At 41.8% G+C, this 26921-nt stretch overlaps 1 protein-coding gene across 2 annotated transcripts in view; it reads right to left on the bottom strand.

Moving 5' to 3' along the window:
- Positions 1–26921, bottom strand: part of LOC117557108 (mannosyl-oligosaccharide 1,2-alpha-mannosidase IA) — a gene marked incomplete at its 5' end in the record, with an annotated part of 133450 nt that overhangs the window by 90952 nt on the left and 15577 nt on the right. For both annotated transcript variants that reach the window (XM_034232796.1, XM_034232802.1), the window contains 1 exon segment: positions 12185–12300. In XM_034232796.1, coding sequence (XP_034088687.1) covers positions 12185–12300 — 116 coding nt within the window.

Below are 26921 nucleotides of genomic sequence, written 5' to 3'. Positions count from 1 at the left end.
ATTTTAGAAAACAAGTCATTCACAGCTGATTTTAAAAAGCCTCATGTGCGAGCTTTCAGATACAAAATATTGATGAGAATAAATAGACTATAAACCCCACACATTTTTTTGTTTTATGTAAATCAGTAAATCATTCAGAATATCTTTGATTTCTCAAAACAACTTACACAAGCACTTGGTATTTTCCTGAGGGTGTACGCAGGGTTTTTTACTTGCAAGAAATAGTAACACATGCATTTGTTTCCCTTCTCCAGCTCTGCTATGCATGTGTGTTGTGGTTCAGTACACTCACTTGCTCGCTATAGTTGGTGAGATGCTGCCGGCGATTTCACAGACAATTTGACAAACTTCCTCTCACTTTTCCAAGTCTACTCTCACACCAAACTTTTTCCTTCCTCTGTGAAAGAAGTGTGTGTTGTGTGGAAGACTGTAAGCAAACGTCTATCTGAACTGCCAGCCAGACTCTTTAGCCTGTGGGCGCAGCATCCTTTTGAGGCTGAGCATATTAAAAGCAACAACAATGAGCAATGAATCTGCAATCACTCTGCCAAAAATTCAATTTCATCTGGATAATAACTGCACTGATATAAATACACTCGCACTATTATCAATCTAAATGCTTTATCTCGCAACAAAGTTTATTTGATTGTAATGAAATAAACACCTCAAGCTATCGCAGGCGTTTGTTGCACTGCATTGACATCTCAAACTGACAGAGATGTTGTACGGGGAGAATTTAAAGACTGTTTTTTTGCTGCTCTGGGATGTTTGCAGGGATATATGTGCTTCTGAAAATGTACAACTTCCACCACAGTTTCAAGACAATACTTCAATATTCTGCTTCATCCTGATTCTGGCAGAGCCCTGACTGTGCATTTCTTCATACTTCAGTACTGTCAAGCTCACAGCAAGTGACCACAACACCGAATGAGTGCGAAGAACAACTCAACACAGAGTCTACAGCCATGCTAGTGGCTCTCTGAGCTTGTACTTAGCTTAATGCTAAAATGGTGACAGGGACATTTCTCAATCGCGAGTACGCTTGCTTGGTAGCACATGTCTTCCGAGCATCTTGCTTCAGAAGCGAGGCAAGAATACTTCCTGGCATTCGGAAAACGAAGCGTGGAACAGGCGAGCAAGGGTGCAGGTGTGCGTCATATGAGAGGCCCCGCCTTACATTTTCCGCCACAGATTTGGGGAAATTGGTCCGTGCGCAAAGCATTGTGGGGATTTTAAGACCGCGGAGTCTATACATGTGCAGCCTCGAAATTTCTCCAAACGAAGTACGCCGGGATCGGTAGAATTCCAAGTATGCTGGACATTGGAACAGTACTTCGGCGGCACTCGATGACGTACAGTAGTATGCTTGAAATAGTAACTCTGGAGCAGCTTTACTTGCGATTGAGAAACACCCAATGACTGCAATGAAAGCTAACATTAAGCTGAATTTGAGCAGATGGAAAGTATATCAAGACATTGAATCACCAAAGAAGGGAACCATGAATTTCAGGAACAATATTCATGAAACACAATCAAATGGTTGAGATATTTCACCCATATTTAAACTTTGTGTTGGAGGAAGTCAGGGGAAACCCCACAAGTCATTATCCTCTTCGTGAAGGTTCATGATCACGGATTTAATGGAAATCTGTCAAATAGCTGTTGGGATATCTCAGTCGGTATAAGTGGTTGACCAACGAACCCCCAAGATACTAGTGTGGCTAAGAATTGCCGCCACACTTGTAAATTGCTCATTGATGGAAGAAAGCAAGACCATGAGAGAAAAAAACAACGCTTTCTCTTAATTCTCTCCAAAATGACGCCCACGAGACTTCACACCCACTTAAGTCTCGCCTGAGATGTGGGATTATAGGCCTGATTGTGCTAATTATCAGTCACTTTACCATCTCGGTTTGGCTCAGGAGATTTCCACTGTGGTGAATCAGGATTTATTGCCAGTGCATGTTGCTAGTTACTCTGAAGAGGCTTTATGGGAATAATCAACAAACGCACAGGGGGACCATTTGATCTATAAACAGCAGAACTTGTTAAATCTCGATAGATGAGATTTTACAGAGGAAGATGTGCACTCTTCAGAGGGACTGCAAACACAATACCCACAGAGGATACACCAAAGTTACCTGGATTACTGTTAATGTACTCAGACGTCAGCCTGCAGGGTAATATCACATGTCAGACTGACAGACTAGAATCTGATACATGCTGAGATATTGTCTTCTGAAATGTAACAAGAACAAAGCTTTTGAGTCCCATGATGCACCTGTACTGTAGCTTACAGGCTGAACCATTCGGTGTCATCAAGGTGAACATATTGTACTCATAAATTAAACATTGTTTGATGATAATAACCTTCTTTAGTGACGGTGATAACATCCATAAAAGCAGTAATAGCAAAAACTAACAATTATTCTCATTAAAGATGAATCTGCATACACAGACTGAATGATCAAGTGTTTGGTCTAAGAAATATATCAAAAATGAAATTAAAACATTTACAAAATGTCGAAAGGAGCCAGTTGAGGTGGTTCGGGCACCTAGTTAGGATGCCACCTGGGCGCCTCCCTAGGGAGGTGTTCCAGGCACGTCCAGCTGGGAAGAGACCAAGGGGTAGACCTAGGACCAGGTGGAGGGATTATATCTCTTCGCTGGCCTGGGAGCGCCTTGGGATCCCCCAGTCAGAGCTGGTTGATGTCGCCAGGGAAAGGAAAGTTTGGGGCTCTGCTGGAACTGCTACCTCCGCGACCCGACCACGGATAAGCGGGAGAAGATGGATGGATGGACAAAATTCAATTCAAAACCTTTATTTATCCAGGTAAAATCCCATTGAGATCAATGATCTCTTTTTCAAGGGAGACCTGCAGCAGTAGGTTCCACAAGAAGACATAAAAACATAAACAACAGAACAACAAAAGGACATCATACAGCAAAATGTACAGGGATTACAATTTACATATCTAACCACATGTACAGGTACCAACAGCATCTGATTTTGTAGCATCCAACCGAGCTTTAAAAACATGAAGTGGTACTAGCTTGGTAATTTCCATTCTTTTTGCAGACTGTTCCATGTTAGTGGAGCTGCACATCTAAAAGCTTTCTTCCCTAAGACAGTCCTAGCACTTGGCACATTTAATAAAACCACAGCATGCGATCTCAGGCAATAAGTACTTTCAATTCGCAGAGAGATCAGGGAGCAGATATAAGATGGTAGTTTATCCAACATGGCTTTGTAAATGAAAAAGTACCAGTGACTGAGCCTCCGTACAGTAAGTGATGGCATAACCGCCTTGGTATACAGGGTACAGTGATGCGTAAGTGCTTTACAATTTGTCAAAAATCTCAGTGCACTGTGATACGCAGCATCTAACTTGCTCAGGTAATTGGCAGGTGCATTCATATATAACAAATCACCATAGTCCAGCACAGGTAAAAAGATCACAGTGACTAGCCTTTTCCTGGCCTCAAGCGAGAAACAGGACTTATTTCTGTAAAAGAAACCTAGCCTAACCCTCAGCTTTTTAAGCAGGTTATTTACATGAAGTTTAAAAGTGAGACAGTCATCAAGCCAGATACCCAAGTATTTGTAACAGGTAACCACTTCAAGTTGTATTCCTTGCGTAGTTACAATATCCAAAGTAGTCTCTGGTGTATTTTTAGCTTTAGCTTTCGAAAAGTGCATTATCTTGGTTTTATCCACATTTAAAAGAAGCTTAAGTTCAGAGAGCTGAATCTGAATAATGTTAAAAACAGCCTGTAATTTAACACCAGCCTCGTTAATCGAGGGACCTGCACAGTACATAACGGTATCGTCCGCATACAAATGTAAGGTTGCTCCTTCGACATTTTCACCTAAACTATTAATATAGATAGAGAATAATAGCGGACCTAAAACTGAACCTTGTGGTACACCATTAGTGATGTTTAACCACTCAGAAGACAGCCCATCAAACTGAACACATTGGGACCTTTCAGAGAGGTAGTTTACAAACCACCCCACTGCATGGCTGGACATGCCTATACTGACCAGCCTTTGCTTCAAAATGCGATGATCGACGGTATCAAAAGCTTTGGATAGGTCAACAAATAGAGCTGCACAACTCTGCTTATTATCTAAAATACTCGCCACATCATTCACCACTTTCATTGTGGCAGTGATGGTGCTGTGTTGCTTTCTGAAGCCTGACTGATGTTTAGACAGGATGTCATTGTTACATAAAAACACCTTTACCTGTTCACTCACTAGGCGTTCGAGAACCTTGGCCAGAACTGACAATTTAGAGATGGGCCTATAATTGTTTAAAAGAAAGTCTATCAGTCAGCTTTCATATTCAAATGACTTGTTTTGTCTAACCTACAATTCATAATTGACGTTAAAAGAGCAATCATTAAGAAAGCTCCTAATTTTCACCTGGACTAATCGATTACAGAATCGATTCAGCACAAATGACCGTATAATCATATCAAAGGCAAATCTCTGCGCTCAGTATTTCCAACAAAACAGACTCTAAAAGCTTTGTTAAAAAGATGATTTCTCATCTTTAAAATGTTTCCAAAGCCAAGTGGATAAATTGTGTTTATGAGTGACTGAAAGACTAAAAAAGGAGTTTGTTGTGGAATAAAATAATGTTCGCCTCTGTTATTATTTCCTCTTTTCCCCTCCAGCATACATCTTGTGGTTGGATGGATGCCTCCTTGGACCCCTGAGGGCTGGAGTCATCCTTAGGGGCAGTAACCTGTAACAATGCAGGTCATATTTGTTTTTATTCTGCCTGTTATTACTTTTAACCATTTTTCCCTCTTCAAATCCAATAAAACTGTCATTAATGCAGAGATCATTAAGGTCAGAGCTTTGCAAAATAACATATGAGTGTGATCTGTTCCCATTGTGTGCTTTAATTGAACCCTAATCTAATACAGTCTTGAAAAGTATTGAACCAGACAATTTACTGAAATGGAGGGAGTATAAATAACAGCGAGAGAAAGAAGGGGTCTAGAGGATTATCAAGATTTGTGAGGCAACTTGCGGGAATATATTAGAGTCTTCATTAATTACTCTTCATCACTTACTATCTCAAATTAGATCAGGTCTGATGACCAGCCAGAGGACAAGCTGGATCATAATTTACATGTAGAAGTCAAACCAAACTGTTAATAGAAGATTCTGATAATAGAGCTAACAAGCATGTCACCCTCTTTTCAAAACCCCATAATGCAAATAAACAGCAAGGACGTTTTTCCTTGTACGATGTGAGGGTCTAAGGACAGAGGGTCTAAGGACAGAGGGTCTAAGGACAGAGGGTCTAAGGACAGAGGGTGTCGTTTTTCTCATACTGATATTCTGAACAATCTGTGCTGTTGTATTTGCTGTAAAGTGTCTCTACTGTAGGCTATTTTTATTATATGTACAGCACTTTGGCTCGACCACAAATCGTTTATAAATGTGCTATATAAATAAAACTTGATTTGATTTGATCGTCCACTACTTCTTTAAGCTTTGTGCAAAAACAGCTGCAGAAAAATGTGCCAAAAGCTGGCAGTGCCTGAGACAATCTGAGCTGCTTTTGTCTTGGTAATTGGCTCTGCCGCCAGAGAAGGCTGTACTAAGTGTTCAGCAGCTACTCAGGATCTCATCAGGAGTTTGTTGTTGGTTTTAAAGTTGTAAGACACATTTCAAAAAATGTAATTTGTTCACTTGGCACATGGTTTTAAAGAATGTGGCTCGCTTCTGGCTCGCTAAACCCATTAGTTGAAATGTGAATCTTTTAAAATATCTATCTTTCTTCATTAAAATGAGCAGGAATACTGACTGTACTGTGGGTTTAAATAACAAAAATGTTATGACTTCAGATGGTACATTTCTCTAGTAGTTGCTTTTATACTGTATGCATATCCGTAAGTGGTCATTTGATACAATTAGGACATCAGAAAATGTCAAGCTGGGTGAACCTTTACCAAGTGCATCTGACAATCTGTGTATCTGAGGCACGTTTTTGAAATACCATACTGCATGAGGTAGTTCCCTTTCAAAACGATGATATCCTGTATAAATCTTTGTCAAGTAGACTGCGGAGTCTTTGAGGTGTTGCAGTTCTCTGATATCTAAACCAGTGCTGGAATTGGGCCGGTACTCACCGGTACGCAGTACCGGCACTTCTGGTTCTGACCCATGGAGTACCGGCACTTCTTGCTCAGTACCGGCATGCTGGCGGTACTCCGGTACTCATGCACCGTGCCAGTACTCAACACTCTCCCGCCGTTCTTATTATACATCCATATATATATATACAGCCGCCCGGTACTCCGTAGATGCGTCATGAGGTGCCGAACGGACATTCTCATCGCTCTAACCGCTGGAGTTTCACAGCGGCTGTCAGCTGTTTACTCCTGTCATTCAAACAGAACGTGCTGGAGAGGGGGCGGGGCTTATCTTCTCCATGTAAATACTGTGGTGGAAACGACTATGTCAAAATTAACCTATTTGACCGTGATTTAATAGTAATACACGTTTCAAAATAATAATAATAATAATGCCGAAGTAACAACATACTGAAAACTGTTAGTAAAACTATGTTTTAATGCTTTACAATTTACATACCTAGATGCACGTGTGTTGTGTTTATGCAGTGCAACTCCCACCCAGTGGGTGGCTATGTAGAGTGATAGAACAGAGCAGGCACGCCCCCGAGAGAAGGAAAGCAAGTCACGTCACAAATTAGCATTTCTAAAATGTTAGCGTGGATTAATAAAAGTGCAAAAAGACAGCGGTTGTCGCCGGAAGAAACTTCAAATACAGAGAATGCTGTGCCTGTGTTGGAAATTGTGTCTGATGGGGAGCTTTCTTTGGTTGATCCTCCTGCTCCAAGTTCTAGTGCATTAGCATTAGCACTAGCTCCGCCGCCTCCTCCAGAGCCTCTAACGTTAGCTGCTGCTGGCGCAACTGCCACCACCAACACCGGGCAAAGCGATGCACCTGACTGCTGGACAACGGACCAGGTGCAATATTTTTGCAAGACCAATGCATGGCTCCTTCTTAAATATAAGAAGCTAGGATGTCGGATATGCAGAGATGTCAAATCTTTGGGAATACACACTGGACAAGGACTGAAACTGTCAACTGAATGGGGTGAGTGTGCAGTGTCTCATTTCGGTGTTGACAAGGGCAAACAACAAGCTAGCCTGAGAAAAAAAATCAAAGAACATAAAGAATCACAAGCCCATGTAAAAGCTGCTGACATCCTTACATCTGCTTCACGTGAAACTATTCAACATCAAGTGCAGTCTATGCATACATCTGAATTAGACACCACTATCAGAGTTTTTCGAACGGCATATAAAATTGGCAAACATAGCCGGCCATTCACAGACATGCCAATTGATTTGAATGTACAGAAACTGAATGGGCTGAACGTGGGCAGGGTTTTGCACTCCAATAAAACCTGTGGTGAAATCATCGACCACATAGCTCATGAGCTGAAGAAAAAAATGGCAAAAGACATTACAGAAAACCAAAGAAAACTCTGTGTTTTGGTCGATGAATCTACCACTATTAGTGGTAAAACGGTGCTTGTTGTGTGTCTACGCTCAGCATTAGCTGATGCTGAGCCCGAAACGTTTTTTTTGGGAGCTGATCGAGTTGGATGGAACAACGGCTGATGACATCACAAAGGCGTTAATGGAGTGTCTTGGAAGAGATTTTAACGAGGACTTTTTAGGTCAGTGTTTCGTTTCTTTTGCATGTGATGGGGCTTCAGTCATGCTAGGGAAGAGAACAGGCGTTGCTACCCAGTTGTGTAGTAAATTCCCAAGCCTGTTTGTGTGGCACTGCTCCAATCATCGTCTAGAGCTGGCAGTTGGGGATGTGGTCAAGGAGGTCTCAGGGCTCAATCATTTCCAGATCTTTTTGACAAACTCTATTCCTTGTTCCATGCCTCCCCCAAAAATCAGAGGCAGTTAGCGCAGTGTGCGCAAGCAGTCGGACAGCGTCTCCTGGTGATAGGGCGTGTTTTGTCCATCCGCTGGGTGGCTTCAAGTGAAAGGAGCGTCAGAGCAGTCTGGGAAAACTACCGAGTGCTTCATGATCACTTCACAAATGCTGCAAACGACACGAGCAGGGATTCCAGAGACAGAGCAAAGTACAAGGGCCTGGATGATGTGCTCACATCTGCAACGTTTGTCAGCAATCTGGGACTGATGTACGATGCGCTCACAGAGCTCAGCGACCTCTCTCGGCAACTCCAAAAAAGAGAGATGACACTGCCTACAGCAGATAGGCTCTTAACTCGAGAAATACGAGTTTTTGAATCCATGGTCACCATGCCTGGCCCACACATGACTACAGTTCATACAGCTCTAGCTGAGAAGTCCTTCAAGGGTGTTGCCCTGCGTGAGAATGGCAGGCTTGTACAGATTCATGCAGGTCAGTTTTTCCGCAGTATGGTAGAGAATCTGAGACACAGAATGACTTCCACAACCTCCTCTCATGTCAGCACAAGAGAAATCCCATTACATGGCCGGGAGGCCCGGGACAATCAGCTAATCCAGGACATGAAAGTTATCCATCCTGGATGTTGGCCTGAAGAGGAGTTAGACGTACAGTATGGGGACGTAGAGGTGCTACGTTTGTGCGAAGTGCTGAAAGTGGACAGAAGAGAGACTGTTCAGGGCTTTCGCGAATACAAGGAAACCAGGGCATCCCGTACACCTGCTGCCATGGAGCCTCTACTGAAAGCAGTCCGAACCATCGCTGCCTCCACTAGTGAGTGTGAGCGGGCATTCAGCTGCATGAACGATATCCTTACTGCAAAAAGGAATGCTCTCTCTGTCAGCCGACTGTCCAGCCTGGTTTTCATTAAATGTAATGGACCATCACTAGGACAGTTAAATCCGGAACAGTATGTGAGGTCCTGGCTGGCAAAGGGAAGGAGAAGTCCTGATGAAAGAGCCTGTCCAGCTCCAGCCCCTGATACTGATGTCCCCAAGGCCTTCTGGAGCCTTTTCTAACAATGTGAAGTATATTGCAAAGCAGCTCACCCAGTGAGAAGACTTTTGGCATAATGTGCCGATTTGTACAGATCCTGGAGATAGAAGGACTTCAGACCAACCAGGGAGTTATCTGATCAGCTTGGTGTTCAATGTAACTCTTTACCATGGCTCAGACTTTGTTACTTGCAGTTACAGTTTCTAATGTTAGATTGTGCACATTTTGCATTTGTTTTTACATGTTCTTTGTTCATGCTCTTTATCATTTTTCTGAGTTGGAAAGTTAGATTGCATCATAGTTTACTTTATACATATTTGTATTCTTCAGTGGTGAAGTATATTGCAAAGCAGCTCAGCCATGTGAGAAGACTTTTGGCACTTTTTCGTTTTTCGTTTTCTGAGTTGGAAAGTTAGATTGCATTCAAAATGTACAGAAATACTTAATTTTGTTAAAGCTTTTTATAAAAAATGCTTCTGACCAGAGCTTTGTTTCCTTGCCATTAATGTTGAACACCACCAGAGGGGCTCTCACCTGAAAGGTCTCTGCTTCATGTGTCTTCAGCAGAAGATCTAGACTTTGATTGCTATATTTTCAGTTAATATTGACCTTACTGAGCTTTAGCCATATCCGCTGCCTATCATAAAAAATGTTACGTACAGTGAACCTTTCTAAAATATACAGTAGTAAAGAGACAAACCCACCAGCATTATAGTAGCCAAATTCTTGTTTGTGGGCTGTATATATAAAATTGACTTGAAAAAGTTGCTGATTTTAGAGTACTGGCACCTTTTTCATTCCAATTCAAGCACTGATCTAAACACGTCACTTCTGTTTACAGTAGACGGGTAAGAGAGTATGTGTAAGTGTGTAACAAAGCCTCACATCTCTCTGTCTGTCTCCATTGTACAAAGATCAATAATGAATCATTCACCATGCTGGCAAAAAGCTGCCGTATCAAATTCATAAATATGGTTAAATAAACTGGAATTACTGCAAAACTGCCTGATTTATTTTCAGGGAGGAGGACAGAAGCTCATACTTGGCTGCTGCCCAAAGATGTGTTTCAAGACAGAAAACAGCCTCTCCACTAAAACATGAAATGATTTGCTCATACAGTAAAATATCAAATTTGGCCAAGATTGAAGAGTGGAGTGTGAAGGACGTGACCCCAGGAGACCACGGCTCAAGGCACATGATTGAGGTTGAAGGATTATTGCAGATCACACCCGTGACGAAGTGCAGAGTGAAGTGTAAATCTGTGTTTGTTGTCTTTATGATGGCTGACAGTGTGGCGCTTTGTCAGCCGCTGCCATTACTGGCCCTCTTCCCTCACACGCTGCCGCAGCCAGCAGCTCCTCTCAAAGTTAATAGTCCTATGCAGGAGAAAGATATCTGCTCCTCGAGGCACTATGAGTAAACCGACTGTGAAAACATATCAACAACATTGTGTCTGATCCAAACTAAACAGTGGGTACAAATTGCTACTATGAAAATGGGAGAAACAGAGCTCAATGATTTAATGAATTTAATCATTCTTTTGCGAATCAGTTAAACCTAAAATAAAATATGGACCTTAATCCCAGATCAAATGTACGTTAAAGGATTTTGAATATATTGTCTCTTGTGATTATGATGTTATGTTAAATGTGTGGCGTCTTGTCTTTGTCTTTATTCATTTTACAAATAAAGCGGCTGTGATGCAAAAAAAAAGTGAACATGGGGACAAAATGGAGGTCCCCATGAGGGGAATCATTAATTTTAGGGTGAAGACTTGGTTAGGTTTAGGATTAGGGTTAGGGTAAGGGTAAGGTTAAGGGTAAGGGTTAGGGTTAGGCATGTGTTGGTTATGGTTAAGGTTAGGATAAGTCTCCAGGAAATGCATGTAAGTCAATGTAATGTCCCCTGAAGTGATGTATACATGGTGTGTGTGTGTGTGTGTGTGTGTGTGTGTGTGTGTGTGTGTGTGTGTGTGTGTGTGTGTGTGTGTGTGTGTGTGTGTGTGTGTGTGTGTGTGTGTGTGTGTGTGTTGTGTGACTGACTGACTGACGTGTGTTTACGTTGGTGCCATGAGCTAGAAGCATAGACACTGAGGGTTTATGAGGGTTTCCTTTGATGTTAGGGCGCACAGTGGATTATTTATGGCCTCAAAAGTGGCGGTAATCAAGAAGTTGCTGAGCTCCACGAGATAAAAGCTCATAATAAACAGATTCTTAGTGTGCTTTAGCCCTGATTATATACTGGGGCTGCATCCCAGTGGAATAAATATGCATGCAAAACTGTCAGCTTGATTATATCTTTCCACAAACAATGGCGTGCTGTTCAAATGTACCGGGGGCTTCAGGCACACTATGCCCCACATGCCAGGATTTTTTATTAACAATAAACCAGAAATAAATAGGTGTTTTCAAATTCTAATTAAGGAATATTTAGTCAGCAAACAAATATGTTCGAATGGAAAGCATCTAGCACCTTGTCATAACAGGCAGTGAATTGGTGTAATTATTGCCTAGCATCTACAGTTTGAAAGCGTTGTGTAATTACACAACATTATGCAAAGCACACATTATAAAACCTGGTGACAACATGACCGAGAAGTGATCTCCGTCAGTTACAAAACCACAGACAAGCTGCCACTTGACTGTTAGCAACAAACTTCACAAAAACTTGTCCTGGTTGGCACTCTCTGCGGCTTCCTCTCAATCCCAACATGATTTCAGACCTGGCAACCCTCAGTTGTTCCTGACACCATAATTACAGACTCAATAAAAGAGCCTCCTTATTTGCCTCTTCTCTCACTCCATCTACTTTAAAAGAAACTTCCCTTTAACTCCTCCCTTGCTCTCTTTCTTTTATTTATCACATTTTCTGCCCCACGGAGACCCTTCAGAGGGGGGGGGAGAATCCCATCAGAGGGTAACACGGCGTGGCCGGTGACCACACAGGAAGCTTTTGATTCCTGCAAGAATGTCCTGAGCTTTGGAAAACTGTCAAACACACTGGACACAATGTTGGAGCTGAAGCACAAAGGCACTGCTTCAAATCGATCCACCACGCAGCGCCACTGCTGAAAACGCCATTATGCTAATATAGTGGTTACCCTTGAGCTAACTCAGACATAAAAGAGAGGTGAATGGCCAAAATAAAAAAGGTGTCCAACTACATGAAGGAAATAGGGTTTCTTACAGAGTTTAGGTCCAAGCTGGTCTGCACCCACTCCTTGGCATCGTTATATTCTTCCATCAGTCCCATAATGTAAAGTGTGTCCAGTGAGTCGATGATGGAGGCTCCTCTGAGGCCGCCTGAAAAACAAAGAGACATGTTTTAACTCCTTATACAACTCTTTATTTTACAACCATAACATCACACATGCAATCATATATAGGCAAATGTGGTTTCTAGAAGTTTGATGTGTAAAACCACCTCTGATGTTCTTTGTAAATGCTTTAAAGGTCCCATGACATGCATTACCCGTCCCTTTGTGTGTTATGTAGCTTTTTATGTAAACGGTCTGCAAAGTCACAAACCATCAAAGTACACCCTGTAGCTCCGCACGCACGCACGCACGCACGCACGCACGCACGCACGCACGCCCGCTGTAACGGTGGTTGACTCATCAGAACAGAGTGGGCGAGCTGACCAATCAGAGCACAGTGGGCTCATAGGGAGGGGGGGGGGGCAGGAGCTCCAACAAGGCGTGTAGGACAGAGAGTGAATACACTTACTATACAGAGATGCTGTATGAGAAACCAATGTGAGTTTGGAACATTGAACAATGTAAATATATTCTAGTAGACCTCAACAATGGAATTATGATCAGTAGAAATGGCCATGTAATGGGACCTTTAAATCACAGTATAACATTTGTGTAAATATATTATGATGATTAGTTGTTGGCATATGTCTTAAAGTTGTTGACAGATTCAGTAAATACCACTATTTAATGCTGTTTTACTTGCAAAATAATAGCGTTTTACCATTTATTACGGTAGGCAGGGTATATGCAGGAATCCTGAAGTCAAATGTAAGACCTTTTAAGACCCTTTCCATACATTTAAGACCTCATCGCCACTTTGAGTTTTAACCGGTTACCTTGGCGACACACTTTACCTCACATTCACTATAAACAGTATTGATTGTTCTTCCTCCTTATCTTCCAACCATTTGGACGCAGACTTGCATTTCCCCAGAACGTTGTTGTTTAACAACCGGCGTAAACGGACCTTTGCGCGCTATCAAGCAGTGAGCGTGCGATGTCCTGTTCAGATGACGTCAAATCCAACGGGATGCCATAAATAAACTACACAGAATCACACTACACACCTACGCAATGATTACATTCAGGCAGACTGTAGAATACAACCTCTTTGGACAACTTATATACTTATTGAAAACAAGCTACAAAATGTAATACCTTGGAAAATGCAGTTTGATACTTTTTAATAGCCTTAATTTTCGCTAAATTGATTTATCAACTTTTAATACTTTTTAAGACCCCGCGGACACCCTGGGTAGGTGTTTACAACATACTGCTAAAAGCTAAATGTTAGAGGTAAAATGTATATGTTCTCCCACTATTTCGGGGTGTGTAAAGGGAAAAAAGTAATAGATTTGGGAAGACACAAAGACAATCTCTTGTTAAACTGCAACGGAAAGTTTCATCTGTGTTACCAGCTGTTTTTTCCACTGGTGTCGTTCCCAACAACTTTTATCTCATTCCACACTTACTACATAAATGTAAAATGTCTTTAAGCTGTTTAGCGAAAGCTGCAAACTCATATGGTTGAAACAGCATGTTGTCGTTTACTGAATTTGTTTTGACAGAGCTTCACAGTGATGCTAAGCTACAACATTTCAAACAAACCCACCCAGACGGTGTCTCCTTTGTAGAGACTTTCCATAATACGAAAAATAACAGATTTGTGTTGTCAAATATGTCAAATTAAGAAGAGTTTTTACTTAGCCTTAAGAAAGTTGTGAGTACAATAAAAAGCTGACATTTCATTAGTTACTTGACTGTGATAGAAGTTATTTGAAGGTAGATAAGTGCTCAGATTCAACCCCAAAGCTTTAATGTTCTCATTAGCAACAGTATCTTGACAGCATCTGTGATAAAAAGTAAAACATTAAAGTCTCTTATGAGCAGATCTTCAGTAATTGCTGCCGTGATGTAGAATGAGAATACTCAGCTGTGTGGCCCAGATGAAAAGCATCACTAATAGATGAAGAGCGTCAGCTACAAAGCATCAGTCACTGTACTGTATGATGAAAGTCGAGTCATTTAGGAATCAACCACCAGAGGGGAGAAAAATAACTGGTACACAAAGATAATAGCTAGTGTTTAGCAGCTGCTCCTGGATTACACACCAGTGTATGCTGAGCACATGTTGCACTCATACTGTGTAAAATAAATGTGTGTGCAGTTATGTGCATTCTTAATAAATCTCCTTTATAGGCCTTTCTTTTTTTAGAAACTAAATGAGAAAGTGGTGTTTATTCCATGCTGGTGGCCTAATGAGACTTTGCATGGCCTTTTTTCATTCTGATATGACCAAACATTATGCAAATGCAGCTCAACCTATTAGAGAAAGCTCGGCACAAAGGAAAATAAACATTATCCTTAATGAAATACAGTAAAATAAATGAAAGGCAAATTGTAGTTTGGAAGTTTAATAACAAGAAACTGTGACTAGATAAGACTTTGAATGTAACTGCTTCGGGGCTCATGTCGAAGATGACTAGAAAACGTGTGGAAGTTGACCTGGTTAAATGAGAGGTGATGTAAAATATTTAATTCATTCCCGTGAATAACACTGTTTACAGTAGATGGCTGGATTGATCTGATGCAACCACACAGCAAGCTGGCACATCAAAGTCTGCAGTTATATCACAAGTTATTGAAGCTCGCCAAACATGCAAACGCACCATACCTTTGGGCCACAAAACTCCACTTGCTTTGTTGTACAACATTATTTAAAGGGGACCTATCATGCAAAATGCACTTTCGTACGTCTTTTATACATGAATATGTGTCCCCGGTGTGTCAGGGAACTCACCAAGTGTCAGAAAACACAGCACTCTCTCTTTTCCTCCATACCCAAATCTCTAAAAACAGGGCTGCAACGGAGCTGATACAGATTTGAAATATCTCTGACGTCAGAAAAGGGGTGCTCCGCCTATATGGGCAACTCTCCACCTATCAGGGGAATGAGAGACCGCTCGAAAGCGCTGGAGACGCTGTAGTACATATGCCAGGCCTGTAAGTGGCGCTGTAGTCTGCCACTAAAGCAGAATCAGCCCTTGCAAAAACAGGGCTGGAAAAGAGCAAATAGAGCGAAATGAGGCATGGCTAAAATGCATGATCTGTTTGATATTTTGAAAAAAAACTTCACAGACATGTTTTATATAGGTATGGCCCTACAATATATGTTTCAAATATAGCATGATAGGTCCACTTTAAAGGGGCCATATTTTGCTAATTTTTAGGTTCATAATTGTGTTCTGTGCCTCTTCTGTGACATGTTTACATGCTGTCACTACAGTATGTTACAGAAGAAGACAAATAACTAAAATGGCCTTCACAGAACATTCACAAGCACATAAACATATAACACACTACAGGAAAGGATAAACCCCAAAAACATTATAGGGCATCTTAAAAGCTTTACCTTTTTTCTTTTATTATTCAGTTACTCAAGTTTGGTCTATAAAATGTCAGAAAAAACTGAAAAATGGCAACCTTAATCCCCCAAAGCCCAATGTGACATCATTACTGAACAAAATGCCCAAATGCCATAGATATATCATATTGCCTTTTTGCCTCAAAAGATTATTTGTTCTTTGATGTTGCTTTCATGTCGTGAAACCGTGAAACATAACATAATAAACTGTTTCTAAAATTAACCCTACTCATTTTACCCCTTAAATTGTTTTCAGTATCCACTCTACAAGCCATGCAGCACATATAGTATGTGTAGCTACCGGTACATTATTAACTGTATGGCCAAAACTCTCATCACTGCTGACCTTTAGCCTAATCTCCACAGCTTCATGGATTATCTGATGAGGTTAGCACGGATTCCAAAAGCCATGTGGGGCAGGGATCAATGACTTGGCTTGACTGGGTTATGGGTGCCATATGCGTTGGGCTATAAATCCCAGACTATATTTAGTCTCAGAGGCAGAGAGAAACAGTGTAAAGCTTTCTGCACCTTCCAACTCACTCGTTAAGTCATATTACATTACTAGCAAGTCATTTCTTCTCATTAACTGTTCCTGATTCTGTTACAGTATCCCATACCAAGCTTATAGTCCTGACAAGGTTTCCGTGCCATGGCTTTGACTTTTTCAGATTGAATTTACCACATACCCCCTCCCTTTGAAATCTCATCTGCTGTACTTTGCCTTCTGGCAGTTCACCTCATACTGTCAGCGAGAGGGCAGTGCTAGCCTGAAGCGGGACACATGTAGTCTGCATAACTGTAGAGGACCATCTGCTCAGTGTGAGCCGTGCACTGTACTGTACGCACAGAAAGACCCCCTGCTTCTGCTACTGGTACAGAGCAAGAACATCAAGCATATCTCTAGATGTAACTCAAACTGTATTATATTATAATGGATTTTTATTTGTTGCCTACGTAGCAGTCCCATCTCATTTCGATTACAAATAGTGACTGTGACAACTGAGAGAAAGAGAGTATTCAGATATCTCATGCACTCGGGTTATCCAACCTCAGGGCAGCTCTTTGTGGCTGCGGGCGAAGCAGCCAAGTGAGGAAAATTCCTTTTGAAAACAGCACCAAAAGCTAAGATGATTGATTCGCTCTGAGGATAGATGGAGCGGATCAATCCATCATGGTGTTCTTCTTCAGCCTCCGTGGTCCAAGACCCTATTTATTTCTGAAGCCATTTGCAACAAATGAAAATAGCCCAGAGGGATCCTCTTGACATGGCGGAAATAGGTGTATTCTAATGTGTATTTATAAAGATTGATAAACATGCACACACTGACATGCTTTATGGATTTCATATGCATTCTAATATGTTCTGTAACGGCGTCATATTTAATGCTTAGTAGGGCTGGAAAATTATTCAATTGCAGCCCTGGGTTTGTATGCCTGCGCCAACCTGCCAAGATGTGGTTTAATCCATGTCTGTCCAAATGATTTTGTGAAGTCACAGTGACCTCCATAATTAAATCAGTTCATCCTTAAGTCCAAGTGGACGCTTATAACTCATTTGAAGATATTCCATTAAGGTATTAGATAACACGTTCACGAAAATGTGACAGATGGTCTCCCTAAAAACATAACATCAACAAACACTATATTTTTTAGTAATACATACATTTTGATAACTATTTACATATTTGGGATGAATCAGACAATGTTTTAACGATAGGAGAGAATGGAAATAATTGATGCATCGCATTGAGAGTAGTCTTGGGATGGCAACTATTTACTTGGCTCTCCTATCAAAGCTACCAATGAAAGAACCGGGAAACAAAAAGTAAAGATAGTATCAAACTATTCTTAATAAAAAGCTTTCCACAGAACAAGGCTACATTTCCAACTGGGCAAAGCAGGCCAAAGCCCTGAGGGCCCCAGACCCCACATTCACTGCATGTCAATTGCTTTTGGTAATTTGATTATATGGAAATGTGAAAGAGAATTTACACCATTGAAGTACAATATCAACTCAGGCAGGTTTTGGTTCAGAACTGGAATTCAGAGAAAGGCAGGAAGTACAGAAACCAGTAATTAGCCAACATTAATATATACTAAGCCCTGTCAAACATTAGTTTAGAACATTAATTTCATTTAATTATATTCTCACAGCTCAAAGTGTGAGCCTCATATGCATGTCCTCTGAGCATCCATATTAGAAAGTATAAATTAAGTGTGCACAGGAATGAGTATAATGTGTGTGCGTGTGTGCAGCCAGCAGAGTACATGGAAAGCCATTAGTGAGACATTGGCTGCTGGATGTTCATTTATCATGGCTGTCACAGACCAGTCATCGTCGGTCGGGGGGTTACATTAGACGGCCAGAGTCCGCATGATCAATCACTCACTGCAGCAAGTCTGTGTGTTGTGATATTACAGGCCTGGCTTTTTCCTCCTCTCTTTTCTTTCTAAACGTACACAGATACATCACACTCTGATGAACCACTCCTTTATTTCATCCCTCGGGGATGCTTCATATCTGCTCTAATTTCATTCAACCAGCATAAACTGTGCGATGTGCATGCGAAATATATGCTGATCTCCCTGAATGGCCATCCCATATTTGTTATAAATTCCATTGACTAAGTGCATTAAAGATGCAATAGAGCTAACTAGATAAGAATAATAAGATTTCAGAGATGGAGTGTTTTGATAAACCCTCGGGAAAACAGGAGTTAAATCAGAGCTGTACATTTCTCCTTTTAGCTTGTGACTCATTGCACAAACAGCCAAAGGAATAAAATATTAACCATGGGGTCAATAAGTCCCCCTGTTAACGTCATCAAAGTAAATATAATCCATGCAGACGCTGGGATGCACATTAATTACACGGCCCTGTTACTAGTGGTTGCAAGTATCCAATTATCAATCGCAGGGGCAATGAGCATCTTGTTAGCGCTAATGCTACCTGGCACCAGAGAGACAGGGTTAGCGAGACGGTGCGTCTGTGTGATGTCAACGATATCTAGCTGTTGCTATTCGAGGCATGCGGAGAGCTGCAAAGAAAAAGTGCACTAAGGAGATGACTGTAGGAGAGAGGAGTTTTGATGGAGAGCGCCAAGGGAGCACTGCTGGGGGAGAAGAAAGGGAGTTTAGAGAGTGAGTGGGTTTAACAGGGGTTAGTGGGCAGAAGAGTAAAGAAAAAAGGTAGGAGAAACAGGGGAGAGAAATGTCATGTCCGTCAATCAAGATGGACATTTCTGAAAACGCTTGAATGCCAACCGGGGGCCTTAAGTCTCCGTGAGGAGCAGATGTCAGATACATCAGGAATAATCAATAATAGGTGAGGAGGGAGGTTCAGCTGGAACACACATACATATTTAAACAGTGGTTTCTTCTGATCAGAACCACAATCTTTCCCTACTGTGAACCTAGCACTTGTTCTTGTAATCATGACGACCTTAAACAAAAGTAGTTTGCTTTTACCTAAACTATGATCTTTCCCTTAAACCTTAATCATGCCATGTTTGTGCGCAACCTAATGACATTTTAACTTTTTAAACAGGGACTTGTTTTATGTAATGCAGACGTTGGGTAAAGCTGCCAATCCGACAGATACAGATAGCCAATGGGGAAAGTACTTTTGGCTCAAAACAGTGAAGATACATTTTGTTCGATGACATAGACTGTTAAAAAGGAACTTTTTTATGGTCCGACTTCCACAGTACAGTCAATGAAAGTGGTTTAACCCCAGCTGGCATTACTTGTTAGATTATAAAATATGGCAACACATTTCCAAGCCATGATGTCTTTCCCTGTTATCAATTGAAGAGCATTACATAACTTACATAACCAGGTGTTTTGAAAGGAAATTCAAAACACCTGGAATTCCTGATGTGAAAAATTGGCTAACAGATTTGTATTTTATTGAAAATAGTATATAAATTATAGCTGGGGCTTCTGATTCTGTTATTTGGAAGTAAAAAAAGAGACCTGGCTATCCAAAACTTGGCTAAATTGTGTTGAAAAGTTAAAGTTTTGAGAATATACTATCAGTTTGATTACTACATTTGAAACATGGAACAAGGTTATTTACAGAAGTACATATTCTCCATGACACATCTTTGATTAAAAGAGTAAATAATAGTTCCTTTACCCACATTATCTACACACTGTCTTATTGCATGTTTACAAGCGAGATGCCACCAACGTAATGACAGTCTGTTTACTTGGGCTTCATCCCTACATCTACAGCTGCTTGTGTTTATACTGTAGGCGTCTCGACAACAACATATTTCTGACTGCTTGGCCCAAACACTGTGGCAACCGTCCAAAGATAAGCCAGCAGAAACTGACAGTGCCACTATCGGAGGGAACTTGCACTAAGACCTTCTTCTGCAGCTGCAAATATAGGATCCTCACTTCCAGATCCTATCCCTGCTACAAGATGTAAGAGGAGGAATCTAATCCCACTGATTATCAATGTAAAGACTGCTATACCAGTTACTCCGCAGAACAACGGGGCATACACAGGGCTCATTATACATCTTCAATTGAACTCTCAATTTCACTCAAGACTGCACAATTTGTTCTCTTTACGCTGGACAAATTGCAAGTATCTCATATCCCCCAATCAACTTTTGGGGATATCTAATCACAATTAATACTGTATTTCACGAGAGAGAGAGAGAGAGAGAGAGAGAGAGAGAGAGAGAGAGAGAGAGAGAGAGAGAGAGAGAGAGAGAGAGAGAGAGAGAGAGAGAGAGAGAGAGAGAGAGAGAGGTTTGGAAAGCTCTATTTACTGAGAATCATTGCTTAAATCATAGGGCTAAGGAAAGCTGACCCGCCTTTAAGAAAAATGCATAGCTATGTTTTATGTGAGACAATGATGTAGCACCACTGTCCAGATGGGACCAGGGGAAGATGGAGAGGGGAGATGGAACGTGGTAGAACACACTGACTGTAACCTATTAAAAAATACTCTTTTTAGGTGGGTCAGTGAGGAATTATATATGTAAAAATGAAATATCGGATTCAAAATGACAGAAACATCGTTTTTTCTGAGCTTTTATATATAAATCCATCAAACATGTCGTCCCAAAGTGCGATCTGTTTTAGTTTAATCATAGTTTTGTACGTTTTCTGGAGCTATTTATAATCTTATATGATACCTGTATTACTGAAATTCGCTGTTTATCTATTTTACGTTCATATACTTTGTCTGTAGCACTTTATGCCTCAGTAAAGACAAACATTGAATATTCTAATGCTGACTTTTGTTTGAAAAATAACAATACATCCAACAATTTGTCTTCAGAGTCAGTATTGTGAGTCAGGATATCTCAGTGTAATCCTTCCTCGTTGTGTGGATTCATCTGTATGACTGTCTTGCTGCCATGACTACCGGTTTTGTGCATATTACTCCCACTGCTTCACTCCCTACCTCTCAGTAAAGCACCACATGGACAGCATTAGAGGCAACCAGTTCTGATAGCACCCCGTCTCACCCATCAGACCCCTTCCCTTCCTCTGTCTCTCCATTCTCACCATTATCGTAATCACACAGCCAAACTACTCGACTTGCATCTAATGGGGCTTTGTGCCTTCCAATGCGATAGCACTAGCTTTGCATGACAAAGGAAGGGACAGAGAATTGACAGATGAAGGCACATTAGAACCGGAGTCTAAATGAATTTAGTCCATTATGAAGCCCTCAGAGGACGAGGCGGCGGAGACAGAGGCTTCGGATAAAATCACGGCGAGCAAGATCCTTTATTTTAGAGCCAATCAGTGTTTATTCTATGTTAGTTGCAGCAGACAGCTTGATTACTACTTTTCAAAGGGAAGCAGGATAAATTTCTCATTGACTTCTGAGGTACTGTAATTTAGTTTGATGCACTAAGCTTTAAGGAGGGCTAACATTGGGAAATCTATGGAGTTTGTTTGCAGCTTTTGATCTATTCTTCCCTGTCATGCACCTTTCTTGTGAAATGTACGTGAAATGTATTCGTTTGGACAGAAAATACTTTAACATTAGCAAGCAGAGCATAAGTACAGCCTTTGAACTCAAATTAGACTCAACAATGTTTAAGACTTTCTCTGCTTTTGGTTTAACGTGAAAGTGAATCGACAGTATGACTGTAAGGTGGCAGAGTGTACAAGTATTATTTTAAGGTTTAAGGAACAGGCCACCACACACATTGAATATTTTAAACTAAGGCTATAGGTTTAACTCTGAGATGACTGCTTTCCAAAGGGATGTCAATAAACTATCAAAGTGCCAAAGACTAAATAGACAATCAACACACGTTAATCTAATCACAAACAAATGCAAAATGCACTGTCCAGCCATGATTAGTGATGCTCCAGAATCCAAAAGAGCGGTACTCACGTCAATCTAATTGCAGCAATCTAATTTTCCACTCTGGGAGAGCGTGGCGTGTCAGCCCTGTCTGATATGACAGCCCCTCAGATGAGATTACACACCGCACACAGTGTTATCGAACCCCTCGCCTCGCACTCTCCCCAATGCCTCTCATGCATTGATCAACCTACATGCAGTGCAGTAAGTGAGGGGGAATCATACATCTGTTGCTCTGTTAACACACACAATCTGATTGGAAAGGACAGCTAAAGCTAGAGGCTGTGATTAGGCGTTTCAAGACACTCAGCCACAGCCCTGCAGCAGCAAGTAAGGTCATCCTAAACCCAGAAAGTATATCAATTTAAAAGAACATTCCCAGTAAAAAAAATCAAGAATGAATGCATACATTTTTCAGCCTCAGGCCTCACCTTGAAAGAAATCCACTTTACAAGCTTAATCTCTGATTTTTTCTATAGATAAAACAAGGTCGTGCATCGCATTATGTCCACCAGATCTCATCTGAATGGAGTCAGCAACTCACTAGTTGCAAGCGGAGAAAATTGCAGCCCAACCAATTTAGGAAAGCTGTTATAACCTGTTGAAAGAGAGCACACGTCTGCTGGGGAAATTAAACCGGCCATCTAAACAGAGCAGCCGCTTCGCATCATTTGTGCAGCCCTGCAGGCATTTAAAGGAAGAGGTAGGGTTAGGAGCATGTGTGTGTGTGTGTGTGTGTGTGTGTGTGTGTGTGTGTGTGTGTGTGTGTGTGTGTGTGTGTGTGTGTGTGTGTGTGTGTGTGTGTGTGTACACATTTAGAAATGTATATATACATGTATTCCATGTCTGGAGGACAGTGCAACTTTAACAGGTTTCTAACAGGCAGTATGGAAATAACCGGAGCTCCTGGTATATGTGGTTAACTGAAACGTTGGGCTTATTAAAAAGAAGATTTTAATTAAGAAATAGACCGTGAACCATTCCAATTTTTCCACCAACCTGTAGAAAGCCCATTTAGGGACCACTTATGTGTACACTGGAAGTAACTGCTGCTTGCTGACCTGCAATTTCACACTCAATTACAGCGTGAATGCAACTTTCTAACAATATTTCCTAGAGGAATGCAAGTTAGGAAACTTGAAACACTTGTCCACATTACTTATCATCAATTCCTATTTCACTGCTTCGCACATTCTTCTGTTTATTTCAGTGTCAACATCCTCCTTTCCAGGATGCCAAAGGCTGTTAGCAGCATTCACAACCGCTCTGAAGTGTGGCCCAGACTGTCAAGCTCAGTGGGAAAGTTCCTCCAACCCTCACAGCAGGAAACACCAACAGAAGGAATTCATTTCATGCACATTTACTTATTCATTGTGCGATTGCTCGTCTCCATTCCCCTACCCACCAGTTGAGAGTCACCACAGAGGCCTTACCTGGCAATGATTTGCTCTGGATGAGACGGGAGGAAAATAGTTTCCGCAGACACAGATTGAACGCAGGATGATACGGAGGAAGCGGGAATGTGAGACACAACAGCCTCAGAAAGTCAGTACTGATGCCTCAAGGTACGTCACTCACCGCAGGAACAAAAACATTTTAGCCCTGTGGGTTTCCAGTGTGTGAAGGAGCGAGACCACAGCTAGTCTGAGCGCTGCAGGAATCCAGACAGAGGATGTGCTGAAATGTTAGCACATCTGTCTGTTTTCAAGGAACATAAAAATAAATATCGCTACGAGTGAATGATAAATGGGCATGGAGACAAAAACTAAATGTTCCTTTCCACCCGGCAGACAGGGGTCTGAGGGGGATTTAAACAGGGGATTTTCATTGAGAAGACTGGCAATCTGATGAGTCACGTTGAACAGTCTCAAAGATGATGGAGGAAAAGATGGGGGGGTGTTACAGCCCTTTGAGGGGGAGCTATTGCGAGACTCCTCAGCTTAGTGAGATATCCAGACTGAGAGAAGTACTGTGTATTAATAGTTTCAAAAGTAAGTGAATGAAGCTAAATCTGTTCCCTTACGGCCCGTCCACACAGCGGCGTGCGTTGACGCTTGGAGGTGGGCGTATCTGAAGCTTGGGGATTTTTTGCGAGCAACGCGACCAACAACCAATCACATGAATCTCCCGCCCCCGACATACAAAGCAATAGCAATGTTAAAACGAAGTAAACTGGATATAAAATCCCCAAACAGGCGAAAACCTACCAGTTTCATCCACTGTCTCTGCCACCTCCCTCCATGCCTCGCTCCTCCGGTTTGTATCCCGGTAGATGAATAGAGACTGATCATACAGCACCGGGTGATTCACTACCGCTATAATGAATTTTCCCTCCATTTTTTGGAATATGAGGAAATGACCTGCGTAGTCTCTCCCAGCATACAAGCGGTTTGATTGGCTAGCGCTTGTACTGGCAGATTTGCATAAACGGGATTTCATTGGCTGACGCTTCTGCCGAGGCGCCAAAAGTTGAACATTGCTCAACTTTTGAAGCCAGCAACGCTCCACGTCGCTTCCCAAAATGCAGTTCGGCTAAAAGTGACGTCACCCCATTCAAAGTGAATGGGCAGAAGCAGAGCCCTAGAGAGATAAGAGTTACGACACTCTTTGATGTCGCCGCCAGCCGGTCACGTGGTTTATGTATGCCGGGATAGTTCGAAACGCACTTCCGTTGCAATGCTTCTCTATGGCAAAAACAGCACAAACATGGTCAAAATTGTCATAGATTAAACCAACGCTGTTATTTTTTAAAAATTGCTTTGATATTTACATGATGTGGTTACACTTTGTATGGATTGGCACTATTTATAAGTTTCGTTATTTAACGATATTTTGAGGGGAAAGTGTGGTAGCACAAGCAGGCTTATGTTGCTGTCACTGCCAGGGCAGTCACGTCCGTAGTATAGTTGTGCTGCACTGTCATGTTCTTCTATGGGACAGACAGACAGCAGCGATTGCGTTATTGAATGGTTAATATATATATAAAAAAAACACACACACCCAAGTACTTTTGCAGCTGTAATTGCATTATTGCATACTTTTTATTGACAGTTTTGCATTTGGAGAGGCAGGGTGACAACGGAAAGCTTGGTAGCCTATTACTTAGATACGTTTTACATTTTTACATGACCATGTTTTAGGCTCATCCTTCATTCACTGCTATAGAGTAGCCTATTCAGTAGGCTATTATGTGTTTAAGACTGAATAATACCTTTGAAGAACAATCATTAAACTAGTGTGTATATTACAATATTACATTACATTACATTGCATTTAGCTGACGCTTTTGTCCAAAGCGACTTACAATAAGTACATTCGACCAGGAAGACACAACCTTGAAGAAAACAGAATCATATAAGTATATCAGGTTTCATAGAGCCAAACATTTCAAGTGCTACTCAACTGGCTTTAGGTAAGCCAGTCCTTTATTAGTATAAAAGTGCTTCGTTAATCGTTCTAACGCTCGAAGTGGAGTCGAAAGAGATGAGTTTTCAGTTTGCGCCGGAAGATGTGCAAGCTATCTGCCGTCCTGATGTCAATGGGGAGCTCATTCCACCATCTTGGAGCCAGGATAGCAAACCCACGTGTTTTCGCCGATGGGAACTTGGGTCCCCCTCGCAGCGAGGGCGCAACGAGTCGTTTGGCTGATGCAGAGCGTAGTGCACGCGCTGGGGTGTACGGTTTAACCATGTCCTGGATGTAGGAAGGGCCAGATCCATTCGCAGCACGGTAAGCAAGTACCAGTGTCTTGAAGTGGATTCTAGCAGTTACCGGAAGCCAGTGAAGGGAGCGGAGGAGCGGAGTGGTGTGGGAGAATTTAGGAAGGTTGAAAACCAGACGAGCCGCTGCATTCTGGATGAGCTGCAGAGGTCGGATGGCACATGCAGGTAGACCAGCCAGGAGGGAGTTGCAGTAGTCTAGGCGTGAGATGACGAGAGCCTGGACCAGAACCTGAGTCGCTTTCTGAGTCAGCTGGGGACGTATCTTCCTGATGTTGTAAAGCGTGTATCTGCAGCAGCGGGTTGTAGCAGCGATGTTTGCAGTGAAGGACAGGTTGTTATCTAGGGTCACACCCAGATTCCTTGCAGTCTGAGTCGGGGAAACAACTGAGGTGCCGATGTTGATTGTCAGGTCAAGAGTTGGACAATCTTTTCCCGGGAGGAAGAGCAGCTCAGTCTTGTCAAGGTTGAGCTTGAGGTGGTGAGCAGACATCCACTGAGAGATGTCAGCTAGACAAGCAGAGATGCGTGCGACGACCTGGGTCTCTGAGCGGGGAAAGGACAGAATTAATTGGGTGTCGTCAGCGTAGCAGTGGTAAGAAAAACCATGCGGGCTAATGACTGATCCGAGCGAGTTTGTGTACAAGGAGAAGAGGAGGGGACCAAGAACAGAGCCCTGAGGGACCCCTGTAGTTAATTGACAAGGGTCGGACTCAGACCCTCTCCAAGTCACCCTGTAGGTACGGTCTTTCAGGTATGAGGTGAGGAGGGAAAGTGCAGAGCCTGAAACTCCAAGTTTTTGGAGAGTGCGAAGGAGGATCTGATGATTCACCGTGTCGAATGCAGCAGACAGGTCCAACAGGATGACAATACAAAGGAATCTATCCTAGCATGCCATCAAGCATTACAAAGTAGCGCTAGGCTAGTTGTACAGTACAGATGAGTTAACAAGGAACAGTACCAAAAAAAACAAAGTACAGTCAACATGTCACATAATGAAATGTTAGTATATCCCAAAATTCAATGAAATATTAAATGAAATATTTATCACAAACGCCACCTCATTTCTACTAGTGCTAACAGTTAAGTCATATCATACAGAAAAAGCCGACTAAGGATGGCTGACACGATCAGGTTCAGCAGATAAAAACCAAAATAACAATAAAAACACATAATCA

The sequence above is a fragment of the Gymnodraco acuticeps genome, unplaced genomic scaffold (assembly GCF_902827175.1).
Source record: "Gymnodraco acuticeps unplaced genomic scaffold, fGymAcu1.1, whole genome shotgun sequence".
In the NCBI taxonomy this organism is placed as follows: domain Eukaryota; kingdom Metazoa; phylum Chordata; class Actinopteri; order Perciformes; family Bathydraconidae; genus Gymnodraco; species Gymnodraco acuticeps.
The sequence above is the reverse complement of the archived record's forward strand: the minus strand, read 5'-3'. Positions and strand labels throughout refer to the sequence as shown.